The sequence below is a fragment of the Podarcis cretensis genome, assembly GCF_951804945.1.
Source record: "Podarcis cretensis genome assembly, chromosome: 7".
Classification (NCBI taxonomy): Eukaryota; Metazoa; Chordata; class Lepidosauria; order Squamata; family Lacertidae; genus Podarcis; species Podarcis cretensis.
This window is the reverse complement of record NC_137176.1, coordinates 37,805,503-37,826,341: the sequence shown is the minus strand read 5'-3', so window position 1 is coordinate 37,826,341 and position 20,839 is coordinate 37,805,503. Positions and strand designations below refer to the sequence as shown.

The 20,839-nt window shown below is 39.7% G+C and overlaps 1 protein-coding gene and 1 long non-coding RNA gene across 3 annotated transcripts in view; one reads left to right on the top strand and one right to left on the bottom strand.

Moving 5' to 3' along the window:
* Window positions 1-20,839, top strand: part of ZNF407 (zinc finger protein 407) — a 347,724-nt gene that overhangs the window by 230,514 nt on the left and 96,371 nt on the right. The window contains exon 8 of the mRNA XM_079983722.1: window positions 19,953-20,131. Within this exon, the coding sequence (XP_079839848.1) occupies window positions 19,953-20,131 (179 nt within the window). The remainder of the gene's footprint in view (window positions 1-19,952; window positions 20,132-20,839) is intronic.
* Window positions 16,245-20,839, bottom strand: part of LOC307220172 — a 36,044-nt gene continuing 31,449 nt past the window's right edge. For both annotated transcript variants that reach the window (XR_013840745.1, XR_013840746.1), the window contains 2 exons: window positions 20,122-20,197; window positions 16,245-16,695 (listed from right to left, as the gene is read on the bottom strand). This is a non-coding gene — a long non-coding RNA (uncharacterized lncRNA). The remainder of the gene's footprint in view (window positions 16,696-20,121; window positions 20,198-20,839) is intronic.

The following is a 20,839-nucleotide window of genomic DNA, read 5'->3' as shown; positions in this document are numbered from 1 at the left end:
CCCTGTGGACTGACCTAATGGTAACATTTCCTGCACATTATACAAAGTGAAATAAGAACTGGCATCTAAAACACCAGGTCAATGTTCAATGCACAGAAATGACCTCTCCCGCTCCCAATGTCTGGTGGAAACTTCTCTGCGCACCTCAAATGCCTTCCAAAGATCAGAGAACATTTTGGAGTGGCAATTCATGAAGTACAAGCAAGGGTCTGCTTCCAGAATGGGGTGTGCAGGTTTCTCTGAATCTCCTGACCATGGTGTGCAAGTCAAATATCTAAGGCATACAAGGAAAAGAGGAGATAAATTTACATGCTCAGATGGTGTCCGGTGTCTTAAGTATTTTCCCACGTATGGTTTTTTGTGTTTTTTTTTTTAAATTGGAGACGGTATCTCAAAGCATGTAGGAGTTCCTGCATTTATGAACATCAGAATTTACCTAATACCAGCTCAGGCTGTTTGTTCATCTAGTACAGTGTGGTCAATCTAAATGGCAACAGCTCGTCCAGGTCTTAAGACAGTGGTCTTTTCCATCATCCGCAACCTCTGAGTGCAGCAAGATAAGTCTTTGGGAAAATGGCAAAGACAAAAGATGTCCTTTCTTTCTTTCCCCTCATCTTGAAACTCACTTACCAAACTGCAAGGCGTGAGCAGGAATATAACAGGAGTGGCCAGTACAGAGGGCTGCCACTGTGGCAGCCAGGTCAGAGTAGCAGAGCCAATCTGATGCTCCTGCTGGTGTTCCCAAACCACCCTGCCCTCACTGCTCTATTGCCCACCCCTCCCCACTGGCCATTCCTGGACCACAAGGTTTCTGTTCCAGTCTGTTTTTAGGTCCTGGGGATGCTATCCCAGGGCCAGCCCAATACACTTTGATGCCTGAGGCAAAGGACAAGGTGCTTTCCAGTCTGCATATAGAAGCTGACTGGACTGGTTTTTGAACACTTCAGTGCTGGTGAAGTGACAGCATCCTTCACTGCACCTGAGGGCAGCTGACTAGCTTAGAGGGTGTAGGATAGGCTGTTTGACATGAACAGCTCAGATCTCTAAGAAATAGGAACAGCCAGGGAGGATAAAGAGGAATGTTCTGGGGACTGCTGCTCCCTTTATACATCCCAGCATCTGCCACCTGAGGTGGCAATCTCATTCTGCCTAATAGAACGGCTGACCCTGCAGGCCCCATTTCTTGTTAGTATTTTCTGTTAAAATCATTTAGTGTTTCATCTCCCTCCCTATCTTTTTAAAAATTACCTTGTTTCATTCTCCACACTCTTCAGTTTGCCTCATTTTATAATGCTATGGTGGGAAGTGCTGGTGAGAAAGATTTCCCCTACCCCATATTTATTTAATGTGAAATAAAGTAGTCATCTTAAAAAGAATTTTAAAGCATTTCAAACCCCCCCCCCGGGGGGGGGGGGCTTTCCTTCAGGTTTTGGGAAGGAATGTGATATTATTATTTTTTTTGTACTTGCTCATTGCATCCAGTTTTTAAAAAATTAACCCCTCATTTTTTAACAGATGGACAACTTAGTTTTGTCATGCATCTTGTGTTTTTCTTGTCATTCTCTATTAATTACAAGTTTTCACCAGCTACTCTTTAACTTCACATCCTATTTTTGGAAACAATGGAACAATGATCTATTTTGCAACTTTTTAATCTGTAGCAAATCCCATATGCCAACTTTCAAACCTAGGAAGAAGTGATTTCCCAATCTATAGATTTTTCTACTTGTTAAAACACTAGAATAGAAATAACCATGTAATCTAGGTTCTCTTCCAATGAAATTTGTATATTAAATGTGTTCCAGGGGAGTACTTACAAAGCCCAAGTACAGTAGTGTACATTACAGATATTTTTTAAAAGGGTATATTCCGTAGTCTCTTTAGCATGACTCTAAATTCAGTCTGACGTACAAATAATTGCATTTCTGTTTTATTATTGCATCCCAATTTTTACTTGTTATGTACACTTTATGTGGCTCTACTATGATTCATATTTCAGCTGCTGGACTGGAGGGGGGATAATGTCTCATAGCAGAATTGGGTTCTGTCATAAGATTCTGGAGCCCAGAATTCATGGAGTTGTTGACAAGACATTTCATTTGGGGAAGAAGAGCATGCCACTTGTGTTGCTTGCACAACACTCCTTCTGGGGGGGGAAAACACATTGGTAGTAGCATTCAAAGGCGCTCAGCTTCCTCTTTCATGCCCTGTTCTCTTGGCCAGAGGCAAATGTCAGTATGGTGACTGGCTTATAAAGAAAAATGTGTGCTTATTGGAAAGCATGATTATCCCTTAAAACAGTATGTACAGTGCTGAGAACTGTGCTTCTTTTAAGGAGTTATTCTGCATGTCAGAACCATTTATTTAGTACACAGTTTGATAGCAAGCTTGGTGCTTTTCATTTCTTCCTTCCTTTCTTTCTTTTTAATGCAGATCCATAAGAGCTAGGTATTTACTTTCTGTATAAAATAACATACCAGGAGCAGAAAGGGAAGTATATTGGGATCTAAGATATACTAGAAATATTTCTCAACATGAGTATCCTTTATTTTAAAAAAAATAGTAATTACTCTCTGGAGCTTTTTATTGTGCTGGTGAAATGAAGAATTCTGTATTATTAATATTATTGTTATGCCCCTTAGCTTTCTGTTCAGTTATTTCATACTGAACTTGTTTTAGCTCTATACTCACATTCTATGATTTACTGTTCCTTGCTTTCTATACTATAATATTTGCGAGACATTTAGGATGATATCCAACTAAGCCATATTCAGAGATGGAAATAAATAGGCTTAAGTTAGTTATGATTTGACTTAAGTCCATTGATTTCATTTGTGCTTGCTCTGCATATGACTTGATCAGATATCCACTTTAATTTCTTTTTATACCTGCAGGATGGTACCCTCCATTGCTGATCATGCGTATTAACAATTTAATCTTATGCTTTAGGTATTAGATCACAACTTTATATATTCTGCTATGTCATCCTCTGCTTTGCATATGGAGTGGGAAACACGGCGCCTTGCTACTGTGTAGTACCAGTGTGAACTTGATACCTTTTGGGATGTAATACAAGAAGCAGCAGGCCACCTCATCTCTGCCAGGCCAGGGATTTCACTGGTGGCTGCTGATGTTATCCCTGTCCAGAGGGTGGTACAGAGTTAGTTATATTTATTCTACAAAATAGAGACACAATAGAGCTGACGTTTGGGCTCTTAGCTGTTTTGAAATTCATATTTTCCAAGTTCATAAAAAGATTAAAAACCTTTCTAGTTAGCAAATTTAGGTTGGGGATCTTCCTGTTCTACAAGGAAAAGAGAAGCTACAGCTGTTGTTTCCTGTTTATCTTGCATATGTTTCATGTTTCATCCCTTCAGCTTCATTTCTTCTGCCACAAACCACTATCATTACCATTGTTCTTATTATCAGGTCAAAAAAGCTGTTTGCTTCACAATTCATCTCAAAATGCAACAGTTTTCCTTTTGGATTTATTGTGTATTAGTATGAGTGTAGGCTTAAAGAGAAGCAGGCAACTTTTTCATGTTAACCCCATTCAAAGTTTCTATGTTCAGGATGTACAACAACATCCTGAAATTATACTTAACAAATCTAGTGTATATTTATCTAGCATTGCTGAATCATTAAGCAAATGTTTATTTCTGTGTATAAAATATGCTAACTAATATACATTTGGTTTGTGACATAATTAAAAAGTAAACAAGCACTCAGATCAATTAGTGTAACCATTTTTGAAAACAAAGTGGCCTTCTTTCTACATAAGAATCAAAATAAACATGTTTTTTTAGGTTATGCCTCTTTGGTCTCAATTCCCATTATGAAAGGACCAAGGCTATCTTTGGGGATGGTCATTCTACAAGGAATATCTTTGGACAGTCCCTGGTGTGGTAGTTAGCTATTACTTTATATACATTATGGTAGAAATGCAAGCCTTGCAAGGAAAACATAAACTATATTTTGACAGTACTATTTTGGCAGTATTCCCCAAGCATTTGAGCTATTATCATGTAATGAAGTTGTTGTGTATGTTCTTTATTTCTGTGTAGATAATATTGCAAACTCTCCTTTTGTTTTCCTATTCTTGACGATCAAGGCTTCTGTAGTAAAAAGACTGAAATTGTTTTGCACTTGTCTCCAACTCTAAAGGGGGTGCAACTGTGGATCTTAATATGAGTTACACCCATTTCAGAAGAAAGGAGTTGAGAAATTATTTTGTATAAGGAGGTAAAAAGCTTCCTATGGGGATTGATCATGGAAATGGGTCGTGCTAGAGGAGAATGGGGTATAGCCAACCTTAGTCCTACTCAGAGGAGACCCATTGAAATTAATGGGCATGGCTAAATTAGGAACATTAAAGGTCTATCACGAGTAAAACTTGCCTATATACAACTCAACATGTTATAGAAAAGGCCTGCTTAGAGGTGTATCTGGGAACTATTTAATGAGGAGATTAGCCGGGCTGAGCTAATAATTCTTCACTTGCTTAAGATTCAACTTTTGGGATCTTTTTGTAGATCTCTGTGAGTAGAAAAGCTGATTTAATGTTGTTAAGAGCCAACAATTCCTTATTCGGAATAGTTATGTTTTAATATATATTCTCATCCATCCCTGTGCTCTGTAAAGAAACCTAAATTTGAGACTTGCATTGCATAACCAACTGGAAGGAAAGGGCTTGATAGGGATATAAGTGGCATGCACTGGTCTCCCATTGAGCGCTCTGCTACTTTGCTTCCATATGCCCTCATCTGCACATGACAGGGGAATACAGCTGCCAGGTTGTTGACAGGGACTAGTTGGGAAGATGTTTCACCAGTATTGAAAGAACTTCACTCACTCACGATCCATTTCTGAATGTGGTTCAAAGTGCTAGTGCTTACCTTTAAAGTCTTGCATAGCTTAGGGCACTGGTACCTGAAGAAACACTTGCTCCTATACAAACCAGCCTGTGTATTAAAGTCATTGTTGAAGGATCTCCTTCAGATGCTTCTGGTGACCAGAAAAGGGAACTTTCTCAGTGGAATTCACTCCTCACGGAGGGTACTGGGGTTCTTTAGAACTAGATGAAGATGTATTGCAATATTATTGTATTGTATTTTTTTTTAAAAAAAAAAACCCAAACAAAACACCTCTTGTTTTTGTCCTTGTGCTCAAGAAGTTTTACTGAAATACAGTATATGAATCTTTTAAATAAATAAAATAAAAAATGAAGAGAGGGAAATTAGGTCTGTTACTGCCCACACAGAATTGTGCCTCAAATGTTGCTAAAACTATATGAGGTGCTAAAATCATAGTTAAAAGTACTGTTGGACAGGCCTGGTTATCCTGGAGACAGAATAACTTGATTATCCTTGAAAACTACTGCATGAGCACCTTTTAAATGTTTGAATTGTGAAACTGAAGTGGTCTGTTTCACATTTTGCTCACCTCAAGTTTTCTTTATAATTTAAAATGTTCCCTAAGAACATTTGATTTAGTTATTTTCTGGATAACCTCTATGCTTAAAATTCATTTTAAGGAGTCCCTCGTTTTAATGAAACACAAATTTTACTATTAAACTATCAAGTAATGTTGCTAAATGAATTTTAGGAGATTGAAACTACAAATTAGGTACATTTAGCAATGATGGATTAAGAGCTAACAATTAAATAGTATATGACTGCTTTGTGGTTATAAGACATGACTTATTTATGCTTGTGTGTGTATATCTTTACATTTTCCATCTTGCTTTAACCCAAAGGCAAAGGGGAATATAACAGTGTTTATAAATGTAATATAAGTTACAGCAGAAAAAACCTTCTTAAAATGAAAGCTACTTTGAACTTAGGGTTGATATCCCAAAGGCTCAGATAATATGTTTCAGATTGCAAACTGAAAAAAACACTTACTAAGGAGTAAGTCCCATCAAACAGCGGAACTTACTTCTGAGGAAATATGCATAGGATTGCATTGTGAAAACAAATTAAAACATATAATGTATTAAATTAATTTCTAGTTTCTCAGGCCCTCACCACCAAACAAGGCAACAGCAATTCTACACTGCTTTCAAAAGATGCTACCAAAGGAAACGATGCTGCCAAAGTATGGAGCAGCCATTGGGCATGGATATATGTAGGATAGCTCACATGCTCAGCCAGCTAAAGGACCTCCTTGCATAGTGGAGGAGCAGTCATACATGGCAGCAGGGGTGCAAACTTGAATAAAATATTGGGGAGAGGTAAGCCCCACCTTGCATAATCATAAGACACGGTGCATGCATACCATTTGAATAGCAAATATTTTTGGGGGCGGCCCAAGGGACCTTGGCCCCTAGGAGTTGGCAACATAAATGAATGACAGACACATCACTCCACAGGTAGGGTTGAATACATGTTAATGCAGTTAGTGCAATCTTTGCTCACCTTTATTTTAAGTGAGAATATGAACCATTTTTTTGCTTGGCCAAACCCAAATAAAGCACTGTGACTTCATTTACAGTGAATGCATTTTCTCTTCTAACCTGAATGTTAGATGAGTAAGTCAAGCATCCAGCCAGCTCAGAGCTAGAAAAGAGAAAGTGCCTGGAGCTGAGGGTGCCAGACCAATGCTCAATAGGCAGTACATTAACAGTGACTCTGCAAGAAAAATGGGTGTATAGCAAATGGGCTTGTGTGAACTGAAAGAATCAATAAGACAAGGGAGACAGTATAATTAGGTAGAGATGAAAATTGGTTCAGGTAAGACTAAGTCTAACATTGTGAGTACTGGTCATCTACTACATCCTGGCCAAAGAGATGAGAAGCATTTTTTCCACCCTGTTGCTTCCCTGGGTTCTTGATTGCAAACAATTACAGATGGTCAGTGTGCCAAGTACGGTTGCATGTGCACCATCTAAGCTTCCACTTGGAATATTGCTGTTTTTATGCATAGTTAGGTCAGAGAGGCAGTGAGTTTCAAAAGAAATTTTGAGCTTGGGGTTGATGCCGAGAGGGACAGGGAGTCTTTGCAAGCAATATAAAGAGAGAGGGTATATTTAATGATAGTTAACCTACTTTTAGAAGTAGCCAACTCTAGGCATCCTCCTCCCTAGCTACTAGCCTCTGTCTTGTCATTGTTGCTGTAAAGCAGCTTTTCTTCCCAGCAGCTAATGCTGATTCTCTGCAGTAGGCTTTCTCTGCCATGAGCATAGGGACAGAATATGAAGCTACGATTCCTGAAGCTGAGCAGGAATCCACAGAGGAAGTGATTTTTGCTATTATACCCAAAAGCAGGTTACTTCGCTGTGGTGCAAGGAAGTACCAGAAGATGATCTGTGACTCACCAGACACAATTTGTCCCCCAGTTGTATATTTTTCTTCTTCCTTTCTCAAGGCAGATTATCAAGTTCAAAGTCTAGCCCTTAGTCTTGCTCCCCCCCCCCTTCCTGGCTGAGTGGAACAGCCTGCATTCTACAACTGTACTATCTTTTTATATTTTGTTCAGCAGTGATATTGCTATTAAGATACATGTCCAGAAAGCTCTGCAGTTTATATTGCTATAAAACTTCTCTTTGTGTTATGTGCCTATAAATATATCAGAGCATTTTAGATGACATCATAAACTATTTGAAAATCACACTTTATGATACCACCAAGAACCTCTTAAAATAAGGTATTTATACATTTACATCCCTTGCATGCACACCCATCCTTTCAACCCCCTTCAGGCTAATTATTAAATTTTTGCAGTGACAGGGCAGGGCTGCTGACTTGGGGCCTTTCTGGAGAGTTGTTTTATTGCATCATAGACACGCAGTTGTTACTCAGTTGTGCCATTTTGAGAATGAGCTTTAAAGGTGTTTTAAATTGCAGTTTATGTTTCTGACTGCTTTAGAAGCTGAATGCTCCCTGATGTACCCTTCTAATGAAAGCACTGACTTTGCCTTTTAAAATTTGAATTTGGGGTGGTGGTCGGAAAGTGATGAATGTTAAGACAGCAAGAAACAAGTATGGTCAGAAGAAGTGAGCCTTTCTCAGAAATACCTATGACAACGAGGGAAATCCTTGCTCACAGTTGCCTGCCAGTGGTTATTAATTAGTTAGAGGAAGCCAGTACATGTACCTAGTTGTTTCCAGAACTAGAAGCAAATAAATCAGGAGCCCAACATAGGAGCAAATAACAATGGATTTGGTGGGCTAATTTGGATGTTCAAATCTCTTCCATGGCTGCATGGAGTGAGTAGCATATGATCTAGAGCAATCCACAAATACAAGCAGCAATATTAATGCATAAGACAACTTCAGAAATGAATTGCCATGCTCTCTCAAATCACCACCAGAAAGCTGTGCTTGTATTTCTGGATATGCCAGCTGAGATTTTAGCTTTTCCCATGAAGTGCTGCCATAGTGTCACGGCAGTTCCAACATCTGAAGTGGTTCTGTGTCTCTATCCACTAGCTAGCCAGTCTGCCAGCTTATCAGCAAGATTACTCCCATGTTGTCTATCCATAGCTCTGTTAAGCTGCTAGGAGCTGGAGGGTTTCCATTTATAATATGTTAAGGCAGGGGAAGGCCTCCAGAAGTTGTTGGACAACAACTCCAATCCTCTGCAGTCAGCAGGAATAAAAGTTGGGGGTGATGGGAGTTGCGGGTCTATAACATATTGAGGGCACCATGTTAGCAACCTCTGGGTTAAGGGCTACATTGTCATAAACACAGGTGAACATTGCTGGTCACTTCTGTAGGTCCATTCAGTGGTCTCTGCCTTATGATGGCACTGTTCAGACTCAGCAGCCTTTATTTACACATATTTTTCCTTCATAAAGGGTCAAGTTAATGAGGAAATGCCTCAGAGTTCTGTTCTTCTAACATTTCCTATAACTTCTTTAAAAGCCTCACTGCTGTCTCCCTATTCAAAGGCAACATGGACAGGAGTGGAGAAGCCTCTCTCCTAGCAGTATTCTCATAAACAATTCTTTGGGAAGAGATGTGTATCTTCCTACTGCCAGGAGTAGCCAAGGCTGTGGTGCACTGGGAAGTAAAAGGCTAGTGATTGTGATTGTGTGTGTGTTTGTGTGTGTGCGCGCGCGCGCATCTGTTTGGGGAAGACAGCAAACTAGTGTCTGTCGTGAGGCATGAGGCTCTATTCAACACCATGCAAGCGCATGATTACTGACTGCCCAGTACTTGCCAGTGTGGGGCTGCTCACATTATGGCACACACCTGCAATGTGCTAAGCTGGCAGCCCACCTGCTTCCTCCACTTCCTTGCAAGGCCCACCGGTAAGGACTCCAGGTCCTTATTGCTCAGCTGTGGCAGCCTCTTACTTTTTAGCACACAACATTCCTAGGCCAACTAACAGTAAGATAAGAGATCAGGAATTAAAATAGGAATTACAATCATGGTAAGCCAAATTACAAAAAAATGCACCAGTCTTGATGGGGCAGGGCCCAGTAGAAGGTTTGGTGGTTAGCTTGCCTTCCAAACCCGGTGTGCACTCCTCCACCTTGCCTTCCAAAATACTTGCATCAGCCCTCTCTGCCAGGCATGAGCACCCACCTGTAGTTTGCAAACACCCTGCCATCTTAATAACCCCCTAAAAACCATTTCACGTGCCAAAATAACTCCCTCCTTCAGTTCTGTCAGCCTAAACATCCCTTTTATTCAAGAATCATTTTCACTCACCAAAGAAAATAACCACTTCATACCACTTGCTTTCACTTGGTTGCCAATGTAGCAGCTCTTTTTATATTTCTTGACAACTACTTTGTAGTTTTTTATGAAAGGGAGGCAGTACCAACCATTGGAAAATCAGCCTCATTTCCCCACCAGGGGCATCATTTCCTGGCCCTGGAGATAAATTAAATGGTCAAGGTGCTGTGATCATATCTGGCATCCCTGAGCCTTATGTTTGAGACTTGTTTTTCTATTTATTCTTGTAATAATGCCTTTTTCTTGCCTGCATTCTCCCCCTCCTCCTTTTTGGATAGCATATTTCAATTAGCATCAGTGAGGGTTTTTTATATAAAAAAACTAACTATTAAGATACAAATCTGTTCTTTGTACCTTTTGATGTATTTTCCTTACTTTCATAATTCTTAAAAGTGCAACCTCAAAACCACTTTATACAGATAGTTACCCTTAACACCCTGGCAGTGAGGGAGGTTAGCAGGAGGGAAAGGGTTTTGTGATTCCTAGTAGTGTTGGGTGGTAATTATTGTAGAGCAAAGGCATATACGATTTGCTGTATGTGATGTAGCATTAAACATGCTTCACAGGCCTGTCCCTTTAATGATAGCTGTATATCTTTTAGTTCCTCATGACTTAACTCAAGGCTTCACAAATTCCTTTGCTGTGATGCAAAATAGTTTCAAAAGAGTTCTCTGGTTTTTATTAAAGGGATCTTATTTTAGTTTAAAAGCGGAATATATGTTTTCTTTAGCTGTAAAAGCACAATCAAGGCAACATGATAAGTGAGTCAGTGTTGTAAAAGTAAAACTAATTTTGCCTTCACTCACATGAGCTATAGAAGGAGGAAGCTTTATTGTCCCTTGGAAGGTGATAAGGCAGAGTAATTGTATATTATACTGTCCTGGAACATCTGCCTGAAGACTGTTGGAGCAATTCATCTATCATGGACAATGCAGCATGTTTTGTCTTTCTGCTTTAACCCATCCCCACTTGCTTGGCCTGCACGGCGGTTTTGATAGGGACTATGCCTGGGCTGGGGCTCACATTAATCAGTCCCCTTGTTCAACACTCCAGCTGACATAATTACAACCTGCGCACAGCAGTTATTCAAGTCGAGTCCTTGTCACTCGTGGTGCGAAACTACACAGCTCAGATCCCGAAGGAGATTGCCTTATCACACAGAACAAGGGCTCACAGGAGTTGAAGAGAATAGAAATGGGAAAATGTCTTCCGGGAGTACTATATATTCCTTTAAAATAAGACATTTGAGAGACTTACAAGGGACAAAGAGAAGCATTGTGCAGGCTCTGAAATGAACCCAGTTATTATTTTTAAAAAGATTACACAGGCCATTTTTGTGAAACGGACAGGGATTATTAAATAAATTCAGTGGTTCCTGTCTCTTATCATTCAGTGCCTCTGTCCTATTAGTGTTCGTGTGTACTTGTTCTCTCTCTCTCTCTCCTTCTCTCTCTTTTCCCATAAGTGATAGAATAGTTTTTGGACTAGTAGAACATGTAAGCATCCCTAAGTAGAAAGCTGCAAAGCACAACTATTGCTGGTGGTGCCAGTAACATGTGAGCCTGTCTCGGTCTGAGTTAAAGCCAAGAGAGGTTACTTGCAAAAAATGGGATTTCGGAGGGGAACAATGGTATAGCTATTTTCCCCCCATAGAGCAGCATGGAAATATTAGAAATGATATTTCATTAACTTGACTAACTTTGCCATATGCCTGAACCCTTATATGCCAGTGCAATCATTGAGATCATCTGGAGAAGCAATGTTAGTTATTCCCTATTTTTTCAGAAGTCCAGCTGGCTTCAACTAGAAGTTGGGCATTAACGTTGCTGGTCCCATGCTGTGCTATACTTCTGCAGCAGATTCAGCAGCCATCCTTTCTTCTGCTTTTTATGTCGACAGGGCTATGCCGTTGTTTAAAGTTTTTCAACTTGAGCTAGTCATTTATTTATTTGTTATTGTATTTATGACACTTTATGTTTTATTGTACTTGCATATTTTATTGTACTCTACCTTGGTGTTTTATATGAGGGACGGTCTATAAATATTTTTCTATACAGAAATAAATGCTTGTTATTTACAATTATCCAATGCTGCTGTTTCCCAGTATTAGAAAGAAGATATTCCCTTCTTTTTTTTCTTTTGCCCACAGTTAAGCTTCATTCCCCAACCCTCCCTGTTAGCTTGAAGGACCCACAGCTGGAATAAATTTGCCAGTGTATTCTGGCCTCATTGGCCCCACCCACTTAGCAGCACCTGCAAAAAGAATTGCCATTTAATCAGAAGAATACTGGCTTGGCCCAGTCAGTCCCACTGAGGCATGGAGCTCACTTGGGGAAGATCTACACTCATAGTTTTTTACGTTAAGGAAGGGCTAAGGAATGGTTTTGATAACCATATGGCCACATAACATTCTGCTTTTAACATTATTTAAATGTGACACCAGAAAGCACTACAGAGCACCCAGCTACCAGCTGTAGGGAGACAGCATTTTGATGAAGGTAAGAAATGTTTTATTTTGCAAGTATGCCCTGTGACGTTTTAGAATGATATAACTAATATCGTTCTAATAATGTTAAACAGGTCAGTGTAAATCCAGCCTTGGTGACCTCAAGACAGTCACTTTCCTCCTAAGCTACCGGAAAGGGTTGTTTTTAGGATACAATGAGGTTGCAGGGACTGTGTACACCACCTTGAGTTCTTTAAATAAAAGGCAGTATATGTGAGAAGTAAACAAGCAAAGAAATAAATTATTTAAAACTTAAGAAGTTTTAGCCTAGAAACATTTTGTTTGCTCTACTTGTGCATGCTTCCTCCAGTCTAGGCATCAAAGAAATTAAATGATGCAAATTTACACTCTCTTGATCCAACCACATTTGTTTCATAGCTTCTCCAGCTGATGCATCAGGCCATAATTTACATGTGGTGTTACAGTTTTAGAAGTGACTGTATAAAAGCATCAGACTCTTACAGAGGGTGTTTAACACAACATGCCTAATTTCCAGTTTACGTTTCTATGCTTTTAACACCGAGGAGCCATCTTCTTCCTGATGCAGAAAACATAGGGAGCTTTCTGACTCAGACTACTTAATGGCTAGGCCAAAATGTGGCCTGGTTATGCTGCCCTTAGCTTACAAGATAGCCATTAATTCATCTTTGGGGCCTCTGCAGTACCATATTTAAGAATGTGCCTTTGCATGCAAGCAAGTATGACAATTATGTGAAAAAGAGATTTGTTACATTCCAGTAAGTTTTGGTGGTAGGTTCCCCCCACCCCCACCCCAGAACAATTTAGAAAGCTTAAACAGTATCGGGAACCAGCTGGATGCTGAGGAGAAGCGGGGTTGGAAACTGAAGGGATCAGTGATCAGGCAGAGCCCATAACAGCCAGGAGATAAGAGTCAGAGGCAGGAGAATCTGCAGGATTGGAGAATGAAGAATGGGTGTAGGAGGAGGGGGAGATAGGTCAGACTAGTGTAGTCAAGGGCTTCTACACCTCCTTCTGCTGCTGCCCCCACCTCTCCTGCTCCACTGTCTCTCAGGACCAGAAGAGGATTAAAAGGGGAGGGGCAGAAACAGGTAACATGCAGGCAGTCTTTGCCTGTTTTCACACAGCTCTGATGAGGGAAATACATACATTGAGGGGACAAGGCCTCTCTCGGGTGCACACCTAGGGGTAGCTGAGAGACATAGGATCAAGGGACATGCCCTTTCCTAACTTGTAAGTGTACTTTTGACAAAGAGTTAATTCCTCACTCTGGATATTCCTGGCCTGAAAGTGCCATGACAAAGAGAAGGACAGACTTTGAGTGTGCAGAAAACCTTATTCTTGGATTTTAAAAAGATCAATAGTATTTCTTACAGTGATGATGTGAGGCAACCACGTATGATACAAGTTTTGCAATCCACAGACAAGTCACATATGTGAAAAGCAGAAACAATACGATTTGGCTTGGTTTGGTTTTATTTTTAAAAACTTTATTTATGTAGAATTCACACAATGAACATCTCATAATAAATCTGGGATTTGTGTTACCATCTTGGACGGACTAAATTTTGCATTCAGGAATTGAATCTGAGCAGGTGAAATGAAATGAAAGAGACAGAGAGGGAGACTTGTTTTCTGTCTCTGGCTATACAAGATGGTGAAGGCAGTACAATAGCTAAAGGAAATAATCATTTAGAGTAGAGGTGATAGAGACAGTACTGCTTTGGACACTCAACCAGGCAGTAGATCAACAGGATTTTCCCTCTAGGGAGCTATGTCTGCTACAAGAGTGGCTGAAGGAACTGACACAAAGGGCCAGTTGGAAGAAGCACCATCTGCATATAGGATTGACAGGCAGCCTTCAGGGTGTGTTGCTATCATTTCTGACTCCAGCAAAGTTCAGAGTCTCTTTTCATCTCATTACAGCAAGCAGAATCTATGAGCTTTCATAAACTCCATCTGTACATTTACATTTGTGAGCATATTTTCTGCATTTCTGTGGACGTACAAAGAATTGTAAAATCTCTATCACTGTATCTTGACTGCTTTTATTACTGCTATTTATTTGGAATATATGTATGTGTATTACACACACACACATATGGAGAGTATAATAATATTTGGTAGGAGGCAAAATGTAATAAATGGATTGCTAAAGTCCTCCCCATCCCCTGTCCAACCCATTTTTGAGCAAAAGGAGCAATCCCATGACTACTGTGTACATTTCACATCATTTTTCAATTTCATTTCAAGCAGCTGTATAATTCCACTGAGATTGATGAGACCACTTAAATGTCAAAATTATGGCATATTCTTGAACATTTTAAAACAGATACCTTTGTATAGAATACAATTCATTTTCTGATACATTTTTACATTATCCCCTAAAAAGTTCCCCTCCTCCACGTTCTAGTTGAAACTTAGTTCAGACTTGTGTAAATTTTCAAAGTTTACATTGTTCTGTTCTGTTCCTCTTGGTCTCAGCTTGCGGTTCATAAGAGATGACAGAATGTTAGTAAATGTGGTTGCAGAACAAAGAGCATTATGGGGGCACTAAGCGATGTTTGGGTATTTAGACTTTTGGCTATACAGTGGTACCTCGGGTTAAGTACTTAATTCGTTCCAGAGGTCCGTTCTTAACCTGAAACTGTTCTTAACCTGAAGCACCACTTTAGCAGGACCTCCTGCTGCTGCCGCGCCGCCGGAGCACGAGTTCTGTTTTTATCCTGAAGCAAAGTTCTTAACCTGAAGCACTATTTCTGAGTTAGCGGAGTCTGTAACCTGAAGCGTATGTAAGCTGAAGCATATGTAACCCGAGGTACCACTGTACGGAGTTAATTTTCCAATCGATATAGTTAAGCAAAAACAGATTAATTGGACTGTGTATTATTTGAACTATATCACCCTAGTATGAAACTGTACATAAAATGCAACCAGTTGTTGCTTTTAAGAATATAGCTTTCCTGCTGACATAGTTAATGGCCCAATTTCTGCATCATATGCTGCTGTATGCTTCTACAAAAAGCAGATACTATTATGTGGTATCTGTCAATTCAGAGAAGAGGGCTCTGGTTCTAGGTAAGGTTTTTTGTTAATAAAATGTGGGAAAGCTACTAATAACGTGTGGATTTATTCTAAATCTAACATCTGAATTCTCTGTTTGTGCCACTCCTGACCTAGGTATCTGTTGCCATTTGGTATTCCTTGTGCCCAGTGCTATTTTTCTAGAAAAAGAGGTGCTGAAGCTCACCAGTAACTCCTCCCTTGTTTTTTTAGAATTGCAATGGCGCCTACTTGAGAGGTGCCAGAACTGAGTTCCAGTGACTTCCGGGTGAAAAAAAAAACCCTGATTGTGCCGAATCTTTCAAAATACAGTGGAAGAGTAGCTGAGCTTTCTTCAGCAGTCAAAGTGGCTTGCAGCCTCATGTATACAAAGCACCCAATGTTTTTTGTTTCCATCTTATTTTTGGATGGTGAAGAATACATCACTGCAACTCTTCCTTTAGCTGATTTCTTAGCATTTATTTTCTTGTGTGCAAAGGAGTGAATGCTGCTTTAGAACAGCTACCCACTTAAACATTCGTATTTACAGGAGTTGCTTTGTGCATTCTTTTATTTTACACTTTGGAAACTGGTGTGTGCTAGAAGGGTGGCTGTGAATGTGTGTGTGTGGTCAGAGCTGCCATTTGGACGTACAACTTTTGCTGAAGGGATACTGGGACAAGAGCAATAACTTATCAGTTTTCTCAAGCATTTCAGTGCTGATGCGCAGGTTCTAGCTCCTGCCCTACAGGTCTCTGCTACTTTATAGCAGCCAGCATTGGACATCTGTCACACATACTGTATGTCATAACAAATAGATCATAAAAAAATCTTGCAAAGCTACAAATGCGGAAAAGCTGAAAGCATTGTTACCACAAAGCACTAGCATTACTCCAGTACTGTCAGTATTAATTCCATGCAGGTTTTGATTATTTTCTATATGAAACATTGGGGTGTCAGGAAGAGTTAAAATACATGAATATCAACATTTGTGGAGCGGTTTGTGTGTGTGTGTGTGTGTGTGTGTGTGTGTGTGTGTGTGTGTCTTGGCCTGCTGTTGTCATTGATTCTGCAACCTGAGTTTGTGCAGCTATATTTGATTGCATGGCATTTGGAATGCAAGCTTATATTAAGGCTGTCTGCAAATCTTGAAGCTTGACCTTGGTAACCTTCCTGTGTGTGTCTTCCTCTGGCTTTGCAAAGATACTGGTAATTCTCTCTGGGAAAGCATGAATAAAACAGGAGGTTATCACTTCTGTTTAGTTGCCCAACATGAATCCCAGTGATAGTATTTCACATTGTTATTGTGGTCCTTTGGGTGCTGGTTCTCCAGTGCTATGAGATCTTATTGATATCTCTTATTGCTTTTTTTTTTTTCTTACTGGTTTCTTTCTGGACAATGGAGAAGTCACTCCTTCTGGAATGGCAGGGCACAGAATCCATTCTGACAACTTCCTCCCAGGAGATAGCAGGGTCTCATTTGATCTGAGATTCAATTTGAAAAACATACAGAGATGCACATGAATATAAACAACACACAATGCATAATATATTTTTCAGTCAGCCCTATTCTCCTCCTATGCCCTAGACAGAGGGACATTGAGCTAAGAAGTTAACAGCAATAAGAAGAGCAGCTGGAGGATAAGAGGATAAATGGTGGAGAAAGAGTTGTGAGTGAAGGGGAGGGGGGCTTTCCCCCCTAGACCCCTTGGGGAACTCAATGAACCTGCTGCACCTGGAACTGGGTGTGGAGAGTGCAGCTTAATGGAGCACAGGTATGGGCCTGCCCATCAAAAACAAGTCTAGAGTGAGAGACGGGTTATTCTTGATGTTTCCATGAACTCTTCTGGTTGTTAGACTATTGTGGATGAGCTGAGAGTTTGCTGGATCGTTGGTGAGAACCTGGAAGCTGAGATGGACGGTGTGTCAGAAGGAAGCTGAATTTATACTGATATAACTGTGTTAAAGAAACATCTTTATATGTAACTCTGTATTTTTGTCATAGTTTGTTATTTGTTGTTGCTTCTGTTTTTTGTACACCACATAGATAGATAGATAGATAGATAGATAGATAGATAGATAGATAGATAATATTAAGCAGTATAGGGGGAAAAAAATAATGAACTCTGCTATCCACAGAGATCTAGCTTTCTGGATTCTTTTCTTCCACTTCTTAAAATGACTAGTTCTGCTGCCTTAGTTGATCATAGAATCATAGAGTTGGAAGGGACCCTGAGGAATCTCAACTAAAACACCATTGACAGATGGTCATCCAACATCTACTTAAAAACCTCCAAGGAAGGAGAGTCTACCACCTTCCCAGGACGTCCATGCCACTTGCGAATAGCTCTTTCCACCAGAAAGTTATTCCTGGTATTTAGTTGGAATCTCCTTTCTGGTAACATGAAAAGCCATTGTTTTGGGTTCTGCTGTTCAGCACAGAAAAAAACAAACTCGCTCCATCTTCCATGTGACAGCCTTTTATGTATTTGTAGATGGCTGTATATCGCCTCTGTCTCCTCTTATCCAGGACTATTACTTCTCTTGATCTGGAAACTATACTTCTATTGATGCAGCATAGGATAGCATTATCTCCCCCCCCATCCCCCCGCGGCATCACACTGCTGCCCCATGTTCACCTTGTGGTCTACTAAGACCCCTTTTTACATGTACTACTGGCAAGCTAGTTTTCCCCCCGCCTTACATTTGTGCAGCTAGTTCTTCCTGTCTAAGTGTAGAACCTTACATTTGTTCCTATAGAAATTCATTTTGTTACTTTGGGTCCAGTTCTCCAATCTGTTAAGGTAATCTTGAATCCCAATCCTGTCTTCTGCAGCATTTGGCTACCTCTCCCAGCTTCATATCATCTGCAAATTCCTTCATCCAAGTCATTTATAAAGACATTGAACAACATGGGCCCATTAACCTTAATCCAAAAAGCCACTATCACAGAATAATAGTTAATAAGCTCAGGCTGTTAAAAAGAAGAAGAAGAAGAAGAAGAAGAAGAAGAAGAAGAAGAAGAAGAAGAAGAAGAAATAAGGAAGTTTCAAAATACAGTAGTGGACTTCTACCATGTTAGGCTAAACGTAGCTTTTGGATAAAACTTTCAGGAACAGTGAGACTAATATATGCATATATGTCTGTGGATTTTGTAACACATTCATTTATGCTGCTTTAATAAGTTATCTATTAAAGTACAGTTCTAGAAACAATTCTTATGAATCCATTTTCTTTCTTTTTGTTAAAGTGCCCATTAGAAAACTGTTGCTATAAGGCACGCCCTATAGCAGTGGCTAGTCACACAAGTGCTTGAGAGAGCTGAGGCCCAGGAGTTCCTCTTAATTGTAATAAAGATTATAGGTCTCTTCTATTATATTTGAGTAGTGTGTTATTATATAGCAGATGTCCATGACAGAAGGTGAGCTTAGACAGCACCATAAGGCAGATATCAACTTTATGTGATCACCTCATAGGAGATAGCATTGAACTCCTGCTTTTAATTGACCTACCTCTTGTAGATATTTTAGAGGCTCTGTCATTTTAGCAAATACCTATTTAAAATGTCCAGAATCCTCTTAAAGCCAGGTGTGCACTCAATCCTATCTTGTTTTCTTGGTAGATTTATTTTCCTTCTACCTCTCTTTTCCTTGTTACGTTTTTGTATTTTTTTTTAAAAAAAAGTTAATTCATTTATTCATTTCCAAGTTTGTTTTTTCACTGAAAATGTTTAGAGCAAGGGGGAGGGGGTGAGCTGGCTTGTAATACATTCTTTGCACATTCAGGACTGCGATGTTCACACAGAGCTCTTCCATTCCCAATGGCTTCTCCATCTGATTCAGTGGAAGGAGAACTCAAGGCATTCTTTATTCTGCCTGCTCACACATGCAAACAGCAAAATGTTGGAGGGTAGAGTTCCCATGCAGCCTACCCTGCATCCCCTAAGCTAGCCTGCTGCCCCAGATGCAATGGGGCAGGTGGAAGAGACACTGTTCTGTTACCAGTGTATCCGACAAAAGTTCAGCCTGTCAACATGATAGTGTTGTGACCATGCTAGTTGCTTGACAAAGATAACCAACTTTTGCAACTCTTCATTGTCCTAACAGTTCTGTATAATTCCCACTGCATGTTTTCAGGTCCCATCTTGGTTGTTGCATACTTTCTCCTCCATGCTTACAAGGCAGGACCATGCCTTTATTTATGCTTATAATTTATAAGAAATAGTGAAAATAATAATGAAGGGTTCAAACTTTATTTTAAGCTTAATGTATGTATACTTTGATTCTAATGTGTGTATTTTTATATGTGCCTGATAGCAGCATTATCTGTACAACATGGCAGTATATATCCCCATATATACATGGCAGTATATATCCGCAAAAACGGACCAGCAAGTTTTAGGATCAATCCTCCTCCTCCTTCATATCATCATTATTATCATTATTATTAATTAAATTTGTATACTACTTTTCATCCTTACTAGATGTGATTATTTCTAAGGTGTTTCTTTTTTAAAGGAAAGGGGGAGTATTATTTTTAAAAATGATTTCAAACTGAACTTTTTAAAATTATACTAAAACTAGCCCTCATGGAAAGCTTGGTGGATGTCATTATAAATTGTATATCTGAAAGTTGCTCACAAGCATAACTGTGGGGAGCCAACTGTTTTACAGCAATATTTCAATTCAGTGAATATGCATGTATAATATAACTTCATTATAATTTTCATGCATTTCCTGCAGGTCTAACTGTGCTGAAAATATCCGCAAGCATATCCTGCATACAGGCAAACATGAAGGAGTAAAGATGTACAACTGTCCCAAGTGTGAATATGGCACCAATATCCCTGTAGAATTTCGCAACCACCTGAAAGAATTGCATCCTGATATTGAGAACCCTGACCTAGCTTACCTGCATGCTGGTAAGAACATCTTTATGGCTGTTGTCATTGAGTTTTCATTTTCACAAATGGAATTCAGTTAAATGGCTGTAGGGAGAAAGCACTTTTTAATGTAATATGCATGACTCTGGCCAAGGAACAAAGCAATTTTGATCTCGATTTAGTCAAATTCATTGTTCTGTTCACATTTTTATATGACTCACATTAACTCAGGTGCATGTTACACAAAAGTGTTTTGCATTCAGACGTGAAGCGAATTATGCACGTTCAATTTACTTTTTGTTATTAATCATTTTTAAGTGTGTTCACATTTTATTTGCACATATTCACAAGGCTTAATTAGAACCAGGCCTTGATGCCAGCATCGGACCTGAACTCTATAATGCATGATGAACAATAGCTTCTGACATTTGCAGAATGCCTTGTCCAGTCATTTCTGAAGAAGTGTGCATGCACACGAAAGCTTATACCCAGAACAAACTTAGTTGGTGTGATGGCTTGTGAATGCTCTTCGCAAGAAATGCCTCTGCTCACTCAGAGATACATATATACAGTCTTTATTTTACATATGTACAAGCAGCGCATTACAATCATGCATCTGAATCCTCCAGCTCAGATTTTGGGAGTGACTTATTCCAGCTCCTTCTCCAACAGAAAAGGCGGGGAAGTTTCACGTGATGCCTCTGCCCCCTCCCTCCCCTCTTTAACACTCTCCTTTCTTTGGCAGAT